The 22,352-nt window shown below is 44.2% G+C and overlaps 1 protein-coding gene across 1 annotated transcript in view; it reads right to left on the bottom strand.

Annotated features, from left to right (window-relative positions):
- The window catches only part of DNAH14 (dynein axonemal heavy chain 14), a 363,900-nt gene that overhangs the window by 38,004 nt on the left and 303,544 nt on the right, over positions 1 to 22,352 (bottom strand). The window contains exons 73-78 of the mRNA XM_034667630.1: positions 17,077 to 17,313; positions 15,469 to 15,554; positions 10,956 to 11,112; positions 9,857 to 10,067; positions 6,380 to 6,482; positions 4,259 to 4,486 (exon numbers count right to left, since the gene is read on the bottom strand). Of these exons, the coding sequence (XP_034523521.1) occupies positions 4,259 to 4,486; positions 6,380 to 6,482; positions 9,857 to 10,067; positions 10,956 to 11,112; positions 15,469 to 15,554; positions 17,077 to 17,313 (1,022 nt within the window). The remainder of the gene's footprint in view (positions 1 to 4,258; positions 4,487 to 6,379; positions 6,483 to 9,856; positions 10,068 to 10,955; positions 11,113 to 15,468; positions 15,555 to 17,076; positions 17,314 to 22,352) is intronic.

Here is a 22,352-nt window from a genome sequence, read left to right as displayed (position 1 = left end):
TGGGTGTACGCACGCTACCGCAGGCTGTTCTCCGACGAATATCGAGACCACACGGTGTAAGTGTGTAAGCGAGACCACCAGAGTTTGAATCCTGTCTGTTCCAGCAGCTTCCTCAGCCTCTCTGTACATCAACTTGGGTCAAATGCGGATAATACCACCGTCTTCATAGGGCTGATGTGAGGCTCAGGTTAGTCAATCCATAAACCACTTAAAACCAAGCCCTTTCACGACTGTTCTATCTTCACAAACTCTTTCTCTTTCTACCGTTTGGTGCTTTTTCAGATGAATTTCTATCTTGTCTGATACGAACACTGCCATTCCTGCTTTGTTGCTGCTGTTATTAGTTTCTTGGTAGTTTTAATGTTTTTCATACAAATTGCATGCGTCTCTTAATGAGGGAGTGCAGTCCATTTACATTTAAAATAATGCCTGGTAACATTCCTTCCATGTGACTTTGCTACTATTTATTGCACTTGGTTGTTTCTCTCCCTCCTTATTTTTGATAGTTTGACCAGACTGCTATTTTCCTTTTTCTTCTTTGCCAATTTACACATCAGAGTATTTCCATAACAGGTGATCTTTCCTTTCCTTGAATTCCTATTAAAATAACATTTTTCAAATGGAAGGAAGACATCAGTGACCCCCTGCCCTCCAAGGAAGCGTCTGTGTTCCCATTTCTTCTTCTGCCCTCCCTGTCCTCACAGGGACTCCTCCCTGCACCAAAAACCCTTCCTCTCCCACCTCTAGGTTCTGCTGAGACAGGCTAGTATTTTTAGTTTAAAGTGACTAGAGGAATTTTTCTTGTAGTATGAGTCTTCCTTTTAAATAATCTGTATTTAGGGGGTGCCCGGGTGGCCCAGTTGGTGAAGCGTCTGCCTTTGGCTCAGGTCATGATCCCAGGGTCCTGGGATCGAGTCCTGCGTCGGGCTTCCTGCTCAGTGGGGAGCCTGCTTCTCCCTCTCCCTCTGCCCCTCCTGCTTATGCTCCCTCTCAAATAAATGAATAAAATCTTTAAAAAAAATAAAAACTCCAAAATCTGGAAATAGTAAGGGGGTGAGCACCGATCTTTTCCATGCCCCACTGGAGCAGCGTCTGACGTGCTCTTTCAAGGACTGTTGACCATCCCAGGAGCACCCGCTCTTGTGCTGACGTGCTGTTGTTGCTCGGAGCACGTAAAGTTCTGTCAGAGCAGCTGCTGAAACTTACAGAAAACTGATGGCCCTGCATGTGATTCTTTCTGAGGACAATGCAGATGAGCTCTGTCCGAGAGAAATACAAACACTGTCCGGCTCATAAAGCGACTTACGAACCAACAGCACAATTTTATTGCCTGCAGGGCATTTATCAGTTTGGGACGTAACTTAGCAATGGTATTTCATTACGATTTCTCTCAGTATTTACAAATACTTCTGGTCTATATTTTTAAAAACCAGTTTTACCATCCTGCTAGTTCTTCTGTTAAAAAGTTAAAAAAAATAAACTTGTGATATGTGCTCACCTAAAAAAATCATGCGTGTGAAATACATACGTGCGTGTGTACAGGTGTGAAATGTGTATGTCCTTACGGGCTCTTAGAGCTTTCTATTCCATTGCTTATGTTCTTTCTCTGGTCACTGGATCTCATTGGATAAGTTGTTTTTCTTGGTCTTGTCCATGGGGCTCAGGTCCCGGTTTGGGGGAGCTTTCAGTGGCCATAGCCCTGCGTGCGGTCCACTGATGCTAAGCCTTGTGGGCTGGGACACAGCACTGGTCGGACCGCCAGTCCTGAGCAAACCCCAAGTTTGCCACCAGCTGGCCGGCCGGGGACTCCGAGTGGGAGGAGTCGTGTCCAAACTCAACTTCCCACAGGGCCCACTTCCTTTATGAGGGGGGCTGTGCATAGAGCCCGTTCCCCACGAAGTTCCGAGCAGGAACCTGCAGACCGTGAGCCAGCTTGGCACCCACCCCGGCTTTCTCTCCCACTGGCAAGGCTGCCCTCACTTCTGCCTCACAAAGGGTGGGGAGAGCAGGAGGGGAAGGGTACCTCTCTGGACAACAGTGCGATGATGTCACCAGCTGCTTCCGGCTTGAGCAAGCCTCTCTGCAAAATGCCAGAGGAAGGGCAGCATCCCATGAATCTGGGCCCCACCAAGTGCTGCTGGTAATGGCCCACGCTCTTCGCATGGTGACGTGCCCTGCTGACACCGGCCATCGCAGTCCCACCGTTCATTCCCCCTACAGATGGTTTAGGACAGACTTCTTTTTTTTTTTTTTTTAAGATTTTATTATTTATTTGACAGAGATAGAGACAGCCAGCGAGAGAGGGAACACAAGCAGGGGGAGTGGGAGAGGAAGAAGCAGGCTCATAGCAGAGGAGCCTGACGTGGGGCTTGATCCCATAACGCCGGGATCACGCCCTGAGCCGAAGGCAGACGCTCAACCGCTGTGCCACCCAGGCGCCCCTAGGACAGACTTCTTAAAAACACCATCCGCAAGGGAAATGAGTTATATATATACACAAATGAAATCACATTTTCAGTCTCTAACTAATTTTATTAATCAATCCTATAAATGTGACTATCTCTTTCTAAATCAATGATAAGAGAAAGTCTTTACAGACCTATTCTTTGGATACATATTACCAAGCTGCCCCCCAGCAGCAGCATAAGACAGCCTCTGCTTCTCTGATTTTTGTTGGTTTGCTTCAGCCACTGCGGTAGTGAAAGGTGGTATCTCATTTTAACGAGATTTTAATGAGCGTTTCCTTGATTACTGTATTCGTCAGGCTTCTCCAGAGAACCAGTATGATGTACATAGCTTACTATTAGGACTTGGCTCATGTAATTATGGAGGCTAACAAATGTCAAGACCTGCGTTTTACAGCAGGAGACCCAGGAGAGCTGATGGTGTGCTTCCTGCCTGAAGGCCGGCAGGCTCAAGACCCAGAAAGAGCCAATGTTTCAGCTCAAGTCCAAAGGCCGGAAAAAGCCAATGTTCCAGTTCGAAGCATTCAGGCAGGAGATTTCCTTTTAGTTCTGGTCAGTCCTTCAACTGATTGGACGAGGCCCACCACATTAGAGAGAGTCTATTAATTTGAATATGAATTTCCAGAAAATACCCTCACAGGCATCCTCAAAATAATGCTTGACCAAAATACCTGGGGATCTTGTGGGCCAGTCAAGCTGACACATAAAATTAACATCACAATTACTAATGAAATGGAATACATTTTCATAATCTTATTGCCTTTTTTATTTACACTGCAAATTGCCTAACCATGTCCTTTGCCTATTGGGGTATTTCTCTTTCTCTTAATTTATAAAAGATTTTCATATAATCAGCATATTGGCCATTTGCATCATACACGCTACAGGTATTCCCCCCCAGTATATTGTTAGCCTTGTGATTATGCTCTGCGTGGGGTTGGGACAAAGTGTGCCTGGGCTCAGATTCCCTGACGAACACCCGGAGTGGCTGTTTCATGTCACGCTCTGGTTGGGGGCACCCGCGTGCGCTCGCACGTACTCGGACAGGCAGCTGAGCGCGCAGAGAGCTGTGACAGCCGCTCATGAAAGCCGAAGAGCCTCCGGAGGCCCTAGAAGGGGTGGGTCTGGGGGGCAGATACCCAGAGGCAGGATCAAGATGTTGCCCAGAAAGTGTTTTGATGTCTGCTCTAACCTGGGGGAAGTTACAGCAGGTGTTACCACCTGTTTACTTGAGCCATAAAAAAACACCCGGCAATGTCAAGCAAGTAGAAGGTTCTAGATAGAGAATAGTAAAGAAAGACTAGTAAGCTACGTCCCCCTCCCCCACAGTGGGTCAGTGCAAGCTCTCTTACTTTAAATAAATATGATAGAAACTGCAGACACGGTTGCAGGGGTTTCTCTGTGTCAGGCGCTGTCCTGAGAGTCTTGCCCATCTTAACCAATCTGCCTCTTAGAAGCCCTTTGAAGTAGGTACTGGCGTCCGCCCTCCCTTCGCCCATCCTGCTTTTTTTTCTTTTTTTGGCCAAGGGAACGAAGAGCCCGAGAGCCTGAGAGCTTGTTAGCTCGCCCACCAGATTAAATGCTTATACATCCGTAGGTGGGGGGCTGTGATCTGTTTCCAGAAAAGCTGGCTTCCTGGTCCATGCTTCTCCTCATTAGCCCTTGTTACTGGTCACAGAGTTCATTTTCTTAATGCCATGAAAATACTTAGTATCTGTGTGGACGGACACTAGGCAGTTTGTATCCTATTGTGATTTATTTATTATTGGTTATTTGGAAGATATCACACTTACCCCCAAGTCCGAAGAACTAAATTTATAAGCAATATTCCAGCCCAATATTCCGTAATTTTTTCTTTCATTGATCACAGCGTTGAAAACACATAAGCTGAATAAAAGTTTTTTCCATGACGGCCCACAGTCAGGTTTTTCAAGTATCTCTTCTGTTACTTCTCCGCTCCCACCATATCCAAAGGTCTGAAGTAAGTTACTTTTCAGCCCTTGGGGATTTTCCACCGCGATCTGTAAAACAGAGACGAGTAAATACCAGGTGAGCAGAGGTGCTGATCCAGGGGACACCTGCGTTGCACTGCGCAGAGAGCGGGCTAAGAGTGTAACTGTTTGCAAGAGTCTGTGGCAAATAAAAACTCTTGTGTTATTTTCTCATTTGAAAATTTCTGTTAAAGGATTGTACCAGATTTCCTACTGTTCCAATTCAGATCTTAAAATGAAAAGTTTAACATTGTCATTAAAAGCACTCCTGTTTGCTCGAAGTCTAGTGTTCTGGAAGCACAGCATTCTGGAAGGTTTGACAGTGAAGAGCTACTGTCGTCAAAACTGTCAGTGGTGGCTGCGAAGCTGTGACAGAACGGGGGCCGCTTGGCCTCAGCGAGGCAGCAGGTCGTGGGGGGGAGGTGCGGAGGGGGCAAAGGCGGTGGGGGGAGCCCAAGCCCAGGAGACAGAATCAGTGGAGCCTACAGAAGCATTTCGTCAGCACCGAGATTCAAAAGAACAATAAACTTGGGGTACTACCCAAGTGCTCTGCTTGCATTAAAAATCCCTTAGGTTGACTTCCTAACCAGGAGAATTACAGTGAGGAGGGGCAGAGGTGAAGGGGGGAGAGACTCAGTTGGAGGGGGCTTTTTAAAGAGTGTGGCTGTTAACTCCAAAGTTGTAAAAGGTTTGAAGTGTTCCCTTCCTTGTACATTACGCATAGACACACACACACACGTACACACACACACATATAAAAACCTTGCGGATATGCAGATCCGTGTGGGTCTGTATATACAACACATGGATGTGTGTGTACATGAACCGGATGTCTCTGGACCCAGGATCAGAGCTCACGGTGCTCCCCCATGCTCTGATCCTCACAGGGTGACGGCGGGAGGCCCAGATGCAGCCTGAGCGCGTGTACAGCGGGGATGAAACTTGGTGCTGATGTAAAATGGCTTACACTGCAGCCCCTCCTTCCAGAGACAGAGACCGAGAGACAGAGAAACGTTTGCTCTGGAGCACAGAGAGATTCTGGGGAAAGAGGAAGAGGTACCTGGGTTTTCACAATCCCTGGAGTGTTAACCAAATGGCTCCGAGTCTTATCACCCTGAGAACGTGGCTGGGTGACTGTGAGAAGCGCCTCGTAGAGCAGACGTTCTCTACCTTCCAAGGCACATTTACCTTTCAGTATCCGTTAATGCGAACTGCCCGCAATGCTTGCTGAGAGGCCTGACTGCAGACATGAAAGAATGTTCACAGAGTTTCGCTCCCTGAGGCTCATGGCTGATTCTTTGGAGACTCCTGCTCATGTCTCCAAAAGCAAAACTCTGCACAGCCCCATGAGGAACGATGTATGCAGGGGGAGGCCGGAGGGGCGGGGGCAGTGGGAGAGGGCAGGAAGAGAGAGAGAAAGCGTTATCTTGGGGAAGAAGTTGCTAATATCTGAAGTGAAGCTGTATTTTGCTAATTAGAGCAATGGACCTGCTTGAGGTGAAATGTTCCTGGAAGCTCTCTGTCCCTCCCTATCACCCTTCGGTCCCCTGTCCCCAACACCTGCTTTCAACGTGCTTCCTGCCAGAGCCTTTCCAGAGAATATGCTGTGGGCTGGTTGGGGGAGCAGAGACAGGAAAAGGCCAGAGAAGAAGGGTGAGAAAAGCACACAGATCAGACATTCTGGTTTATAACTGTTGGAAGTCTAAGCATCCTGGTTTGAGAAAACGTCCGTCAAGCTGTGAATTGAAAGCAGGGATCTCGCCTACTGTGCTAGCACCCTTCCCGGCCCACCGTGCGGGGCCACGCAGAGTAGGTCAGCGTGCTAGAGTCAGGACTCCCTTCGTAATTCCGATTTATGAGTGCAAGAAAATTTACACTTAGTGCTCCTCAGTCAACATCAAATCTGTTCTACTCTGTCCTTACCTTCAAACTCTTCTGAAGAAGAGGGATTGGGAAGGTACTGTCCAATTCTGAGCTTAACCATAGCCTGAACTCAGGGTCAATTGTCACATATGGGCTATTAAATCTGCAAAACAAAAATTTAAAAATTTTTTAGTGTAAAAATTTTTTAAAAAGATTTTATTTATTTGAGAGAGAGAGAGTGAGAGAGCACAAGCTGGAGAGATGGAGAAGCAGACTCCCTGCTGAGCAGGGAGCCCACCTCGGGGTTTGAACCCAGGACCCCGGGATCAGGACCTGAGCTGAGGGCAGATGCTTCACCGACTCAACAACCCAGGCGCCCCTAGTGTAAAAAATTTAAGCCAAACCCACATATTTTAGGAATCGCAGAATCTCAGTGTCTAAAGTGACCTAGAGCTCGTTTCCATAATCACCCTACAGGCCCTATCAGCCCACCGTGGCCTTTCATGCTGTGCAGAAATTTGCATAAGACCCAGTAATTCTGTTTTAAAAAGCAGTTTTTCCACCTATAAGCACAAAAGTGATATATGCTCATGGCAAAGAACCTTGGAAAAATGACAAATTAAGAACAAAATGCAGTGTTCCACAGGTCAAATCTGGAACAAGCGGACATGGAAGTAAGTGCCGGTGGTCACAGCTGATACTCCACCGAACGGAACAGGAATCCGCGACTGATACAAACAAACCGATGATTAAGGGTGGGCGGGAAGCCTCTCCATAGGGCAGAACATCAGTCGATAAATTTAGAAGGAACTGAGGAGTTAGAAAGTCACCATATGGCAAATAATTGAGTCCTAATCCAGTCAAACATTCTCAGGGGCTGTACGACCAGCAGGCGAGAGGTTGAGATGTATCATGGTCTGAAAACCCTACAGGGGGAGGATGCCACTTGGGTCAATGAGTGAAGTTATTATCACCAGTAGTGGGACAGACGGACATCGTGTGCCTCTGGGTACGACGCACCGAGAAGGACACAACGTGTCCTCTGTGGCGTTCCTGCCACACTGCCCAGCCCTCATCGAACCACGGGAAAATAGCGGACAAACCCAAACGGAGGGACATTTGACAAAGTAACTGGCTCGTGCTTTTCAAAAATGTCCAAGTTATGAAAGACAAAGACTGAGGAACAATTCTGGAATAAAGAGGATTTAAGAGACATGACAGCTGAATGAAATGAGAAATCCTGAGTTAGAACCTGGATCAGAACTTTGTCTTTCTGTTTCTGCAGTAAAAGTGATTATTGGGCCAATAGGCTAGATATGTGGGTTAGACAATTGATAAGCACACTGAAGTTTGTAGGGGGGTCAAGGGGCATCATGTCTGCAGTTTACTTTCAGTGATTCAAAAAGTTACATACATATGTACAAACAGGAAAGGCACGACCCGGCCAATGTTAACTGCGGGAAACAGAGGTGAAGGGTGTAGGAGAACCTTCGTGCTATTCTTGCAGCTTTTCTTCATGTCTGAAATTATTTTTGTAAAGTGTACAAAACAAACCAAAACAATGAAAGCAAACAAACCAAAAAACCCAACACAACAACAACAAAACCAAATTCAGAATTAAGCGGGAAAACAAAAATAATCTAAAATCCTAGTAACTAGGTGTAAGTACATCTTTTTCCTTTTCTATCTCTCTTCTCTCTTTTTTTTAAAGATTTATTTATTTTAGAGAAAGAGAGAGAGCACGAGTAGGGGGGTGAGGCAGAGGGAGGGAGAGAGAATCTCAAGCCGATTCCGCACCCAGAGTGAAGCCCGACAGGGGGCTCCATCTCACAATTCTGAGATCACAGCCTGAGCCGAAATCACTAGTTGGACATTCAACTGACTGAGCCCCCCAGGCGCCCTTCTCTCTCTTTTTCTTTAAATAAAAATATTATGTGGCACATACTGTTTGGTAGCCTGCTGTTTTTTGTCTTAGCAATATGTTGTGAACATATTCCCCTAACTCTTAAACGTAAGAAATTTGCTTCATGTGTCTCTCTCCCACAGTAGGCTGCTGGGTGATGGTCTTAACACTTACTGGCTTGATTTGATAAAGAAGGATGAATTTCTCTTAATTACACTCTGATTATATAGGTTTTTTTTTTTTACACATTGTTAATTACTCTTACTAATTAAGTCTCTGAAATTCTGTTCTGAAGAATGTTCCTCCAATTTCTTTTTTTAGAATGATACATGGCTATCTGCCATTCCACTGTTGCTCTCTATCTTAATATGTTCTGGAAGGCTGATACAATGTCTGTCTGGTCCATACCGTGTCCTGAGTCTCTAGAATGATTCCTGGCAAATAGGCAGGTGCCCTAGAAATAGTTTTTGAATGAACAATGACTGAAGGACCTGGTAGAAGTTCTTGTGTCGTCTTCCAAAGTTAACAACTATCGAAATCATACAACAAGGCAAACTTCATCTTCTGGTTCTCTTCAGTGATGAAGTAAATGTGAAAGAGAAATTACCAAATACTTTTTAATTTGCTAAAGGCATAGGAGTCTGAGAATAGAATGAATGATGCAAACGAGGTTTTTAGAACTTTAAGTCAGGGCAGTTGCTTCTTGGCTGTTTCCTTGCGGATGCTCACGACATCCAAATAACAGCGTGAAGACGATGCGGCCCTGACCTGAGTACACGTTCAAAGTCCAGCACCACCTGCAGCCGGGAAGCAACAGAAATGCAAAGTGGGAGAGAAAACTCCAGAACACAACCGGTTACAACTTTACTAACTTAAAACGTTGCTGGGGTGCTTGGGTGGCTCAGTCGGTCAAGCGTCAGTCTCTTGGTTCCGGCTCAGGTCGTGATCTCAGGGTCGTGAGATGGAGCCCTGCTTGGGATTATTTCCCTCTCTCCCTCCATCTCTGCCCCCCACCCCCGCTCGTGCGTGCATGCTCTCTCTCAAATAAATAAAATCTATTAAAAAATTAAAACATTGCTAATTCTTCAAAGTTACAGCAATCGACTTGCAACTATTGCTGCCAACAAGAAGGCTGAGCCTCTGGAAGTTTCTGTCTGAGTGAGCAAGTCTTTGGGAGAGACAGCCTAGAGAAGTGGACTGAGCCCAAGAAAGTCAGAGTAAGTACAAACTACAGGCCGTAAAATAAATCACCACTGGAAGGAGGGATGTGAGCCACTACGTTCTGCCGTTCAGAATCATGCAGAATATGAAAGACTATGGTTTAGATCCACACACCCGGACGGAAGTGTGGCCGTGGTGGGTTCATCTGCGGAGAGGGAAGGCCTGAGAAGGACAGGAAGGAAGTGATGTAGGCAATGGAGAGTAAAAACCAGAGAGGCTTTTTTCCCTAAAAAACCGAGGTATTTCTTAGCAGAGTTTTAAAGATCCTGGAGAAGAGAGAACCTGCACAAGAAAGCTTAACTTCCCGAGTGGCCCGGCACATTACTTTATCATCGCTTAAACGTGGCCGTTCTGTCTCACCTCACCATTCTGATCATTAATCTGATCCCTTACAAATCACGTAAAGCTCTTACGACTCGATGATAGTGCACAGCCTTGGCATAAATGACGCTGCGAGGTGACAGTTCTGCAGGAAGACCCACTGTGAGGCTTTGGGGAGGGCCTTCGTGATGAGCTCCTCTGCCTTCGTGGCCTGGCCGCGGCCCAGGGAAACAATGGTCACATGACTTGTTCCTCCTTTTAACTCTCGTGCAAATTTCAGGACAGTGTTGGTGAGGTCAGTCCCTGCACAGCAACATGGAAACGCACACACAATTATAAACTCATTTTATTCCCTCTTGAAAACACAGTGACTGACTGAATGTAGGCTCCACACCCAGCGTGCAGCCCAATGCAGGGCTTGAACCCACAACCCCGAGATCAAGACCTGAGCTGAGATCAAGATCAAGCTCTGTTAACTTGTTTCATACTTCCTTTCTTCCATTCTATTGTTTAGAATGTGGACATGAGGGCTAGAGCCCTGGCAGCCATTCTGGGCTATGTCTTCAGAAAATGGACAGTAGCTACTATGAGTGCGTCAGGTGCAGAGTGGCTGCTTTACATAAAAGGTTACAGAGGAGGAAGCCTCTGTGTGGATGCACTTTCAGAAAGATTTTGTGCCTAATAGAATCAAAGTTTGAATAGGTGAATTGTGAAGACATATTTGATTTAGAGATGACAAAGAACAGAAGATAACTGAAAATACTTTGCTTAGGGTCTGTGGGGGCAAAGAGAAAGGAAAAAGCATTTGGAGTTTTGAGGGACACAAGGGCTGGGTTGGCAGGGCCAAATTCTGATGGCTTGTTATGTATTATGTTTTCATGAACCAACAGATTAAAACAGTTAATAAATTCAAGGGCCATCCCAACTTTCAGATCAATAATACATGTTTAAGAGAGATTTTCTGCACAGAAAATTAGCAAAGATAAGTTTTTCCATGCTTATGAATCCGGGAAATTTTATTCTTCTTTATTCTTTTATATTTTCAGAAATATTCAGTCTTATTATAAAGTTTTAATCAGTCCCTTTCCCAGAATACTTAACTAAGAATAGAAAAATGTTTTCAACACAGAAATACCAGACACAGAACCTACTTGTCTACACCTCTCACTAGGTACGGAGGCGGCCTCTCACCAGGGGAGTGGAGAAGTATCAGTGGAGTTCTGGCACTGGATTCCTTATACGATTCTTTCAAATTAATTCCAGTTCTGAGAATGTATTCATTGCCCATTTTTTCAGTTATAAACCGTTTTACTGAATTCCTCAAATGTTCTGGTTGAAGAATTTTTATCTAAACAAGAAAGCACAGAAGAGAAGGTAACTTTAAAAACCACGCAAGGGAATGGTCCCGATCGTAAAATGGAACAAAGCAAAGAAGTGTTCACGATCCGCGTGGTCGGAGTTTTACGCTGCTCTTCGTGCTGGGCACGTGTCATGGAGAGAGCAGCCACCACGGCTTGTGGTCCCTCCTCGGAGCCAGGGCCACCCTGTGCCTCCGTCCCTCTCACACTCTGACAGAGGTCTTGCCTTGGATGTAAAAATCCCAGTTATGGTCCCTGATTCTGCAAGGAAAACTTTCCCGTGGGCCTCTTCCTGCTCTGCTGGATGTGTCTGGAGAGGGTGAAAATCAGGATGGCACAACCAGAAGGCTACTAACTCCTCCAGGAATAACACAAAGATAAACGGCATCACAAATGGAGTGCGTATACAGAAAGAACTCTGGAAGGGCTGAAAGATTTTGGAAACCGTGTACGTGTTTACAGTAAGCAGAGGGTCAGGGTCCATTGAAAGAAATCATTGCAAATCCTGGAGGAGGAAAGACCTTTTCCATGACAACTGTTTCATACAAACTACTTACATGCTGTTTATAAAATGACCATGAATTCTGTCCTCAGAGTCAGAGACCCCATCATTTAAGGCTGAAAGGTGTGCGGATGCCCTGGGTTGAACCATAGGACACTGCCATTTTTTCAGGTCAAAAACTGTCAAATATTGGCAATTGCACTGTTTAACATAATACATGTGATCATTATGTCAAATTCTGCTCTTTTCTGTTATTCCTTGGAAAAATTAATCTTGATTTTATTTGACTTAAATGCATGTATTTGTAGATGAAAATCGGCAGTGCACAAAGCACGTGAGGTCTAAGAGCAGAGCTCGCCCACTGCGCCCACTTAGTGAAAGTGCTCGAATCAGCCGAGGACAACAGATGGTCAGGTATGGTCCCAACACATCACCCTGAGTCACAGATGTGAGTGTGACCAGCTGTCACCATCATGCTGCTGTTCCTCCCTTACTTCATTGACCAATAAAGTGGTACAGTAAGTTTTAACACCGGGGGGTGGGAGAGAAAGCAAGACTGGAAGAAATGGGGTTGTGCTAAACTCAGTTCTGCCAGCTCCTTTCTAAGCAGCTATGGATAGTTCTGGAAATTTTCCTCATGTCCCCTCCCCCTGCCCTTATCTTTCCCATGATGCGGTCATGATGGGGAGCAGGGCGTGGACTGGACTGAGTCCTTGCTCTCGTGCAGCTCTGATACCCTCTTGCCCCAGGTGGAGGTTTCTTTCTAAGACAATCTAACTGACTGTCTTGTGTGGCAATCTCAATTTCCGACTCTTACAGGCCACACTCAGTTTCAAATATTCTAACTCAATTTCTTTGTATGTGTACTTGACCCTTTATCAGATCATGTCTTCTGATGGTGGGCTTGGAAAATAGGATCGCTACACTCATGAAGTTTCTAGCTGACAAACGAGAATCTTCTGGACCTTACTGGGGAGAGGTAAGGTAGCACAGGCTTTAAAAGGTTAATTTTGCTGTCAGGGGAACACATACTGGCCACGTACAGTTCAAATAATCCAAAGAACGAGAAATTGGGAAATGGAGGTCCTATTTTCGGGCAAACCTCTATTGTTTCTTGCGGCTCCTTACCGACGTTCCCTGCGCACACACGAACATCGCGGCGCCTGCCCCCGTTTTCCGCAGCTCGGGCTGCGCTACACGGACCGCGCGGTGTTCACGGCACCTGTCAGCTCCTACAGCGGAAACGTATGCTCGTGTCGTGACGGGTCAGTAATCCGCAGGTAGAGTGGGGGTAGCAGGCTGTCTACACTGCCAGGTGGGTAACATGAATCAGAGAAGCGGGTTGGCGCGTGCTGGCGGCTAATGGTCGGTGCGAGGAGGTGATCCCTGCAGTGACTCACGACCGCGGCGCGGCGGTCCTCGGGGCAGACGCCGCTCAGCTCTAGCTGCTGCCGCTGCCTGTGGACCCAGCCAGCACTGCCTGAGCCTTTACTTTTTCAACGAAAGCTAGAAATGTGGGCTTTTTGGTGAAATCTCTCAATGAGCAAATTTTGGCTCAAAGAAAAAGCAATGCAAACCAAACTTGGGCACCCACGTTCGCAGCGGTTACTCCCCGACACCGCTCTCCTCCATCCCTCACATGCACCCGCTTTCCAAGTCCTCCTCCTCTGGGGGGTTGGGTGTGCGGGGACAGAGGGGCCCAGGAGTGTCACCCCATCAGAGGGAGCAGCCCACATGTGCATGGACAGATGAACGGATAAAGATGATGTGGCGCGTCCTCAGCCTCGGGCAGGAATGAGACCCTGCCACCTGCCACCACACGGATGAGCTCTGAACACATTACGCTGAGGGCAAGTAGCCAGACTCGAAAAGACATATGTTGCGTGACTGCACTGCCACAAGGTCCCTGGAATCGGCAACTGGAGACAGAAAGTAGGATGGTGTCTGCCAGTGTCTAGTGGGAGGAAGGAATGGGGAGTTACCGGTTAGCAGGTGCAGAGCATCTGTTCGGGAGGATAAGAAAGTTCTGGAAATAGAGGTGGTGGGAGCACAAGACTGTGAATGTACTTCATGCCATTGAATTTCTCAGAATTAAAATTTCTCATTTAGAATTAAAAGAGGATATTAGGATTAAATGATAAATAAAAAAATAGAAGATAACTTTACACGGAGCTTTTAAGTCGTGTGTGATATCTTCGTTCTCTTTACTCGAAGACTCTGAAGTCTTTTAAGACAGACCTCCAGAGGTTTGAACCCATTTGTTTGGTGACAAATTATACTTAAACTGTTCTAGAAACAAAACAAACTGAAATGTCTGTACGCCAGATGCAATTCTGGGGTGAATTTTAAAGTGTACAAATATAAAATTTAAGGCAGAAATTGAAGCGTGACCGCCTGTCTGGGCTGGTGTTTGTACTAAGTCAGGGCCGATAGGGGAGACAGAGGGGTTTCTCCATCCCTAAGCTGGATGGCAGATGCAGAAATAAAAAGTTTTCCAGGTGAGGATGAATCGAGGAGGTCTCCCTGGGAAAAGTAGTGTTACTGACAGGAACCAGGTCTTACAAATGTTCTGGGTTTCAATCCTGGCCCTGTTAGTAGTGTTTCTTCCCTTTCTCCTTTCTTTCTTTCTTTCATTTCTTTCTTTCTTTCTTTCTTCTCTTTTCTTTTCTTTTCTTCTTTCTTTCCTTCCTTCCTCCTTCCTTTTTTCCCTTTTTATCCTTTCTTCCTTTCCTTTCCTTTTCCTTTCTTCGTTTTCTTTCTTCCTGCCCTTCCCTCTCCCCCTCCCCTTTCTCTCCCTCCCTTCCTTTCCTTTCCTTTTGTTCTTTCAAGATTTCTTTTCTTTTTCTTTCCTTTCTTCCTTTTTATCCTTTCTTCCTTTCCTTTCCTTTCTTTTCTTTCGTTTTCTTTCTTCCTGCCCTTCCCTCTCCCCTCACCTTTCCCTCCTTTCCTTTCCTTTCCTTTCCTTTCCTTTCCTTTCCTTTCCTTTCCTTTCCTTTCCTTTCCTTTCCTTTCCTTTTGTTCTTTCAAGATTTATTTATTTGAGACAGCGAGCATGCACAAGTGGGAGCAGGGTGAGAGGCAGAAGGAGAAGCAGACTCCCCAATGAGCAGAGAGCCCACACGTGGGACTCAATCCCAGGACCCTGAGATCAGGACCTGAGCCAAAGGCAGACACTCAACCGACTGAGGCACCCAGGCATCACAGCCATTAGGCAATTTCTAAGCCTTGGCCCTCTAATTCTGTGATGTGGGGGAAATAATCATAGCTCTCCCCTGAGATTATTATGAGGATTAAATAAAATAATGTCTGCAAAATGCTTAGCACATGCTAAGCTTTAGATGTTTTAAGGGGCTCATGAATGACACCCATTTGCATCCCCAGTCCCTCCCCCCCCCCCCCCCCCCCCGGTGATTGTGAAGCAGGAGGAGTCAGGTAACATATCACCTTAATTAACAGCGGGAGGATGGATGTGCTTCCCGATACGGAGCCCTCACAGGCCGGGTCTGTGCCTGGACTGCGGATGGCGTGGTGAGCAGAGTGCAGGTATGCTGTCTTCAGGAGGCGGACCCCTGAAGGGATGGGGTGAAGGAGCTGAGCAACCACTTTCCTTCATCCCTCACATGCACCTGCTTTCCAAGTCCTCCTCCTCTGGGGGGGAGTGTGCGGAGACAGAGGGGGGCCAGGAGTGTCACCCGATCAGAGTGTGAGTGCGTCCCTCTAACATGAACATTACTTGTAAAACCCACAGATTTTGCTTAGAAAATTTTAAATTTGAATGGTTTAAGTTAATGATAAAGTGCTCAAAACATGGAGAATATCACTGTTTGCTCACAGCACATCTTACCAAGATAAGTCTCTGAAATGGAGTGAGTCTCTCCCAGGGGAAATTCACAGGACTACGTATTTCTTCATTTTCATCCAGAAGTTCAGCTAGATGTCATTTAGAGAAAGAAACGGAGGTGAACAATCCAGTGCTTTGCATCACTAAGAGACACCACAATGAAAATTTTCTTATAAAACTATAAAGTTTGCTTTAAAAACATGTCTAACTTATTTTTTATTATTTTTAAAAGATCTATTTACTTTCGAGAGAGAGAATGTGCGCGCACGCGCAGGTCAGAGGGGACTGAGGAGAGGGGGAGAGAATCCCGAGCAGCCTCCCCACGGAGCACCGGACACAGGGCTCGATCCCACGACCCTGAGGTCAAGACCTGAGTGGGACGCTTCACTGACGGGAGAAGCAGAGGCGCGGCCGACACTTGACAACCTACTCTGCGTGTGGGAGGTTTTCCAGTGAACATAAACCAGTAGCTCCAGAGGTTGGCAGGTTCTCGTCATGACCTACCTCTAACGACATGGGAGATGACAATCAGGTGGAAATGCAACGCGACTCTCAAATTTTTGAAAACTGAGTATTACACAGATCTGTGTTTTTAATACCACCCCTCTTACCACGGCAACAGAGTCCTGCGTGTGCATCCCCAACTATCCCGATGTACCTGGCGTTTCTGCCTCCTACTATTTCCATGTATTTTCCCCATGTCTAACTTTAAACACAAAGTGGATTACAAAGTAGCTTTTTTTGATAGGGCTAAAATAGGTGTGTTGATCTTAAAAAAAAAAAGTCCAGGATACATGAAAATTTAGTTACAAATTGATAAATCTGATTTTTCCCCCCAAATAAAAAGATCTTCACTTTACAAAATAATGACCTAGAGAGAGAACCCTAGGGGAAGAGGAGAACTTCTTAGTCAGAACTGGAAATCAGGAAGCTATAAAAGAAGGAAAGTAGACGTAACTGGCCATACAGACGTTTCCCCATTGCGTGGCAGAGACAGTATAAACAAATCCAAAAGACACTGGCTGATTTTTAAAAATACTTGAATGAACAGGTTGGTATCTTTAACAAAACAAAAAGTTAATTATCTATTACACCAATAGGGTTCTTACAGATGGCCACAAAAGAATGAATAATTCAGTAGCAAAATGGGCCAAGTACATGGAAAGGTAAGTCCAAATGGTCTAAAAACATCTGAAAAGGTACTTAAATGTGGTGCTAGTCAGGAAATCCAAATTAAAGTACCTTAAAGCTTTCAGATTGGCAAGAGTTAAGAAAAGATCAATAACCCTCTTGGAAAAGTAGTCATGTATTGCTGGTGGAAATGTAAATTATCCTGGACTTGAAGACAAGCAACCTGGCAGCAACCGTTAACATAAAAATCGTATGCTTTTGACCCAGCGGTTCCATTTCCGGCTGCCCGTCCCAGAGACAAGAGCAGAGGAAACGTGCGGAAGGGTGTGTCTGTTACTGCCATACGTGCTCGTATGCTGTGGCAGCAGCTCACAGCAGAGCTACGTTCCTAAGATACTGAGCTACGTCCGTAAGCTGACCATCGACGTGCACATGTATGTGACTTGGTTAGGTTAAATAAGACACTGAATGCCTTCTTACTTTCCTTTGGTGATTTCTTACTCTCCTCCACTGAAGCATCTTCTGCAGAGAAAGGCACGCTCATCAGGCAATATGGAGCCTTACTGTTTCTGAAAGCATCCCACTGGGCCACGTTGGACAGAAGGGACTTGCACAGCAGAGAGAAGGGCTCTAGCGCACCGCTCACATACTGGCACTCTTTCCACCGGGATTCTGCCAGCCACTGCAGATGCCCATCTCTGCACGTCTCATACATGCCTACCGGAAAACGGAAAGGACCAGTTAAAAAAGATGGTACCCTTTACCTTTGAGTTACTCATTAAAGGTAGATGTTAAAGAAATACTGTTGTTGAGGAAAAGCCGTTTTACGTAAAAATTACATTCATGGCAAGCTTTTCATTGTGGTAAAACACATACCATTAACCTTCTGAACCATTTGTACGTGTTCATCAGAGTTAAGTACCTTCAAGTTGTTGTGAAACAGACTTCCAGAACTTTCCCTGCAAATCCGGAACTCTGCCCCCATTAAGCAGCCTTCCCCCGCCCCTGGGCACCGCCGTTGTCCTCTCTGTCTCTGATTCCAACTACTTCAGACGCCTCAGGTACGTGGAACCACGGAGTCTTTGTGACTGGCTTCTTTCCCTCGGCACCGCGTCCTCAAGCTTCATCCCTACCGTAGCAGGTGCCGGGGTTTCCTTCTTCTGAAGGCTGAATGATATTCCCTTGGAACTACACACATGTCATGCTGATCCACTCATCCTGATGGACGCGTGGGCTGCTTCCAGCTACTGGCTACGTGAACAGTGCTGCTGGGGACACAGGCGTGCACACAGTGGTCTGAGACCCTGCTTTCGATTCTTTTGCATACATACCCAGTGTGGTATTCTTAGACCACGTGCTCGTTTCATCTTTAATTTTTTGATTAAAATTATACTGTTTTCTGTAAGAGCTGTACCAGTTTATAGTCCCACCAACAGCACACAAGGGCTCCGAAGCCCGCACACCCTCGCCAGCACTTTTTTATTTTCTGGGGTTTGTTGTTGTTGTTGTTGTTTCTATGGTAGCAATCCTAATGGGTGTGGGATGATATCTCATTGTGGTCTTTTGATTTGCATTTCCTGATGAGTAAGGATATTGACCATCTTTCCATGTGCTTTCTGGCCATCTGCATATCATCTTTAGAGAAATGTCTATTCAGGTCCTTGGCCCATTTTAAAATTAGGTTATTTGATTCTTGTTGTTGAGTGGTCGAATTTCTTTATAAATTCTATACATTATCTCCTTATCAGATATATGATTTGAAATTGTTTCTCCCATTCCATAGATTGCCTTTTTACTCCGTTGATTGTGTTATTTGATGTACAGAAGTTTTTAAGTTTGATGTCATTTCAATTGTCTATTTTTGCTTTTGTTGCCTGGGCATTGGTGTCATATCAAAGAGATTACCAAGTCTGGAGTTATAAAACTTTTCCCTTCTCCTTTATTCTCAGAGTTCTATAGTTTTAGGTCTTATGTTTAGGCCCTGGATCCATTTTGAGTTTATTTTTGTATTTGGTATAAGGGTCCAATTTTGTTCTTTTGCATGTAGATACCCAGTTTTCCCAGCACCATTTGTGAAAGAGACTATCCTTTCCCCATTGAGTGCTCTTTCTACCCTCAGTGAAGATCATTTGACCATGTATGTGTTAATTTCTGGGCTCTCTGTTCCATTCCATTGGTCTATTTACCCGTCTTTATGCTAGTACCAGACTGTTTTCTTTATAATAGCTTTATAACATAGCTTGAAACCAAGATGTATGATGGCTCCAACTTTGTTCTTTTTCAAAATTGTTTTGCCTATTTGGAGTCTCTTGAGATTACATATGAATTTTAGGAAGAATTTTCCTATTCCTGCAAGAATTTCTATTGGGATTTTGTTAGTCATTGCATTGAATCTGTAGATTGCTTTGGGTTAGTATGGACATCTTAACAGTATTAAGTCTGCCAATCCATGAACATGGGATGTCTTTCCATTTATTTGTGTTGTCTTCAATTTCTTTCAGCAATGTTTTGTAGTTTTCAGTATATGTGATTTTCACCTCCTTGATTAGGCTTATTCCTAGTGTTTTATTCCTTTTGCTGCTATTACAAATGGAATTGTTTTCTGAATTTCCTTTTCATATTATTTGTTGTTAATGTATAGAAATGACCTTGATGATGTATGTTGGTTTTGTATCTTGCAGCTTTGCTGTACTGGTTTACTAGCTCTAACAGTGTTTTCATGACTCTTTAGAGTTTTCAACATGTAAGATCATGTCATCTGTGAACAAAGATAGTTTTACTTCTTCCTTTCCAATTTGGAAACCTTTTATTTCTTTTTCTTGTCTAGTGCATTGGCTAGAAATTCCATGCTAAAAACAAGTGGTAAGAGCAGGGGGTATCTTTGCCTTGCTCATGATGTTAGAGAAAAACCTAGAGTTCTACCACTGAGTAGGATGTTAGCTGTGGGTTTTTCACAAATGACTTTTATTGTGTGGTGGTAGTTTCCTTCTATTCTAGTTTGTTGAGTATTCTCAATTACTAAAGAGTTGAATCTTACCAATCCTTTTTCTGCATCAATTAAGATGGTCATGTGGTTTTGTCCTTCATTCTGTTAATGTGCTTATGACATTGATTGATTTTATTATATTGAAACAACTTTGTATTCCAGGAATAAGTTGCACTTGGTCATGGTGTATAATCCTTTTACTATGCTATTGAATTTGGTTTGCTGTATTTTGTGGAGAATTTTGACATCTATATTCATCAGAAATATCAGCCTGTAGTTTTCTTTTCTTGTAGAATCTTTTTTTTTTTTTAAGATATTATTTATTCATTTGACGGAGATAGAGACAGCCAGTGAGAGAGGGAACACAAGCAGGGGGAGTGGGAGAGGAAGAAGCAGACTCCTAGCGGAGGAGCCCCGATGTGGGGCTCGATCCCAGAACGCTGGGATCACGCCCTGAGCCGAAGGCAGACGCTTAACGACTGAGCCACCAGGAGCCCCTTCTTGTAGAATCTTTGACTTTGGTATCAGGGAAATGCTGAACAAGCTTAGAAGCGTTCCCTCTTCATCTTTGTTTTTTTTTTTGGAAGAGTTTCAGGAAAATTTGTGTGTGTGTGTTTTTTTTTAATGTTTGGTAGAATCTTCCAGTGCAGCCATCTGGCCCAGGCCTTTTCACTGTTGGGAGATTTCTGCTTACTGAATCAATCTCCTTATTAGTTAGAAGTCTGTTCAAATTTTCTATTTCTCCATGATTCAGTCTGGGTAGATTACACATTTCCATTTCTTCTAGGTCGTCCAGTTTGTTGGCATATAATGGTTCATAGTGTCTCCTGTGATCCTTTTTATTTTTGTGGCATCAGTTTTAATGTTCCCGCTTTCATCTCTGATTTCAGTTATTTGAGTCTTTTATTTTCTTGTTAATCTAGTTAAGAGTTTGTCAATTTTGTTGATATTTTCAGAAAGCCAGCTATTAGTTTTGCTGATTTTTCTATTTTTTTAATGCTCTATTTTATTTATTTGTGCTCCACTTTTTACCGTTTCCTTCCTTCTGCTAGCTTTATGGTTAGTTCCCTCTATTTTTTTTTTTTTTTTGCTAGCTCTTTGAGGTGTAGGGTTAGGTTGTTTGAGACCTGCTTTTCTAACGGACGCGTTTATAGTTATAAACTTCTCTCGTCGTACTGTTTTTGCTGTATCCAAATAAGCTTTGTTATATTGCATTTTAATTTTTAATTTCTTTGATCCACTGGTTATTTAAGAGTATGCTGTTTAATATCCACATATTTTTGGATTTCTCATGTGATACTGATTTCTAGTTTCTAGTCAGAAAAGCTACTTTATATGTCAATCGTCGTGCTTTCTGTTGAGCATAAGAAAAAACTGGAAACCCAACAGCTTGAGAGAATAGTTACATAAGTGTTGGTCCAGTCAAAAATTGGAATGTTGCACAGACATTAAAAAATCTTAAGTATATTTATTGACAAGGCAGCTTTTTTGACATGTTATTAATTTGGAAAAAAGGAAGTCTGTATAGCAAAGTTACCTGAAAGAATACACACGAATACTCCAATATGAATATGAATATATGTAAAGAATATATACATGGAGGGAAACCAGTGGAAGGAAAACCCCCAAAATATTAATAGTGATAATCTCTAGATTGTGGAATTACGGAAGATTTATTTACTTCTTCTTGCGTATCTGTAGGTTGGAATGGTTCAATAAACACGTACTGCTTGTATAATAAAAAAATGGAAGCTGTTACATTTTTGTTGTTGTTTCTTAAAATACACTGGGGATGTTTTTAGGTTTCCAAGTGCAGCGGACACCTGGTGGGCTGGCTGTTTTGCTGCGATACCTTGTCTCCTGGTCGCAGGTGGATGGTTCAGGAGTAGAGTCCTGCCGGAGGCTGTGGCGCTCAGACCCACCTTCCTGGAGACGCCGTGTCTGACCGTGAGGCCCAGGGCCTGAGAACTGCCAGATGTAGGTTCGTCTCATGTTGGTGCTCGGTTATTCACATTTTCCCTGCTGTTTTCTGAGATACCCCAGAATCCTTCTAAACATTTTTATTTTTATTTTGGTTTGAGATATTGAGTCATTGTTGTCTGTTTCTGGCAAGCCAAAGAATCTTAGTAAACTCACAAGAGCGTTTATTGACTTGACAGTCGTTTACCAAACGTCTACTGTGTGCCAGGCTTTGGTATAAATAAAAACAAACAAACAACAAAACAAAACTCTCCAAATGTCTGATATCCTCCAGAGCAATTCTTTGGTATTTCCATTCTGATTTTAGTCTTTGCTAAAAGTCTCAGAACACATGACAAAGGCTACTTTAATCTACTTCCCTTCCTCCCTCAGTGAGAATGTCAGACTACCTTTAGCTTTACATTTCTTGTGACTTAAAATTATGACCCAGCAACAATGTCAATGTACTTCACGCTACTGAATTGGATGCTTAAAAATGGTGAAGAAGGTAAATTCTAGGTTATGTGTATTTTACCACAATTAAAAAAAATAAATATACCTAAAAATGTATGACACAGGAGGATTTGAACAGATCCCACACGTCGTGATTTCTGCCTATTCATTTTGCACAAGCATGGTTTTTGTGGTTCCAATTTTCCAGGAATTTTCCGAAGACACTGAGGGTGACTACAGTGAAGAGGGGTAACGTTTCACTCCAGGTGGTATTTAATCAATGTGTGTGTGCGCGTGTGTGCTTGTGCGCATGTGTGCGTGTCCCTGAAGTCTAGCACTGGGCATTCAGCTTTATAGA

Source organism: Ailuropoda melanoleuca, chromosome 8 (assembly GCF_002007445.2).
Source record: "Ailuropoda melanoleuca isolate Jingjing chromosome 8, ASM200744v2, whole genome shotgun sequence".
NCBI classification, from domain to species: domain Eukaryota; kingdom Metazoa; phylum Chordata; class Mammalia; order Carnivora; family Ursidae; genus Ailuropoda; species Ailuropoda melanoleuca.
The sequence above is the reverse complement of the archived record's forward strand: the minus strand, read 5'-3'. Positions and strand labels throughout refer to the sequence as shown.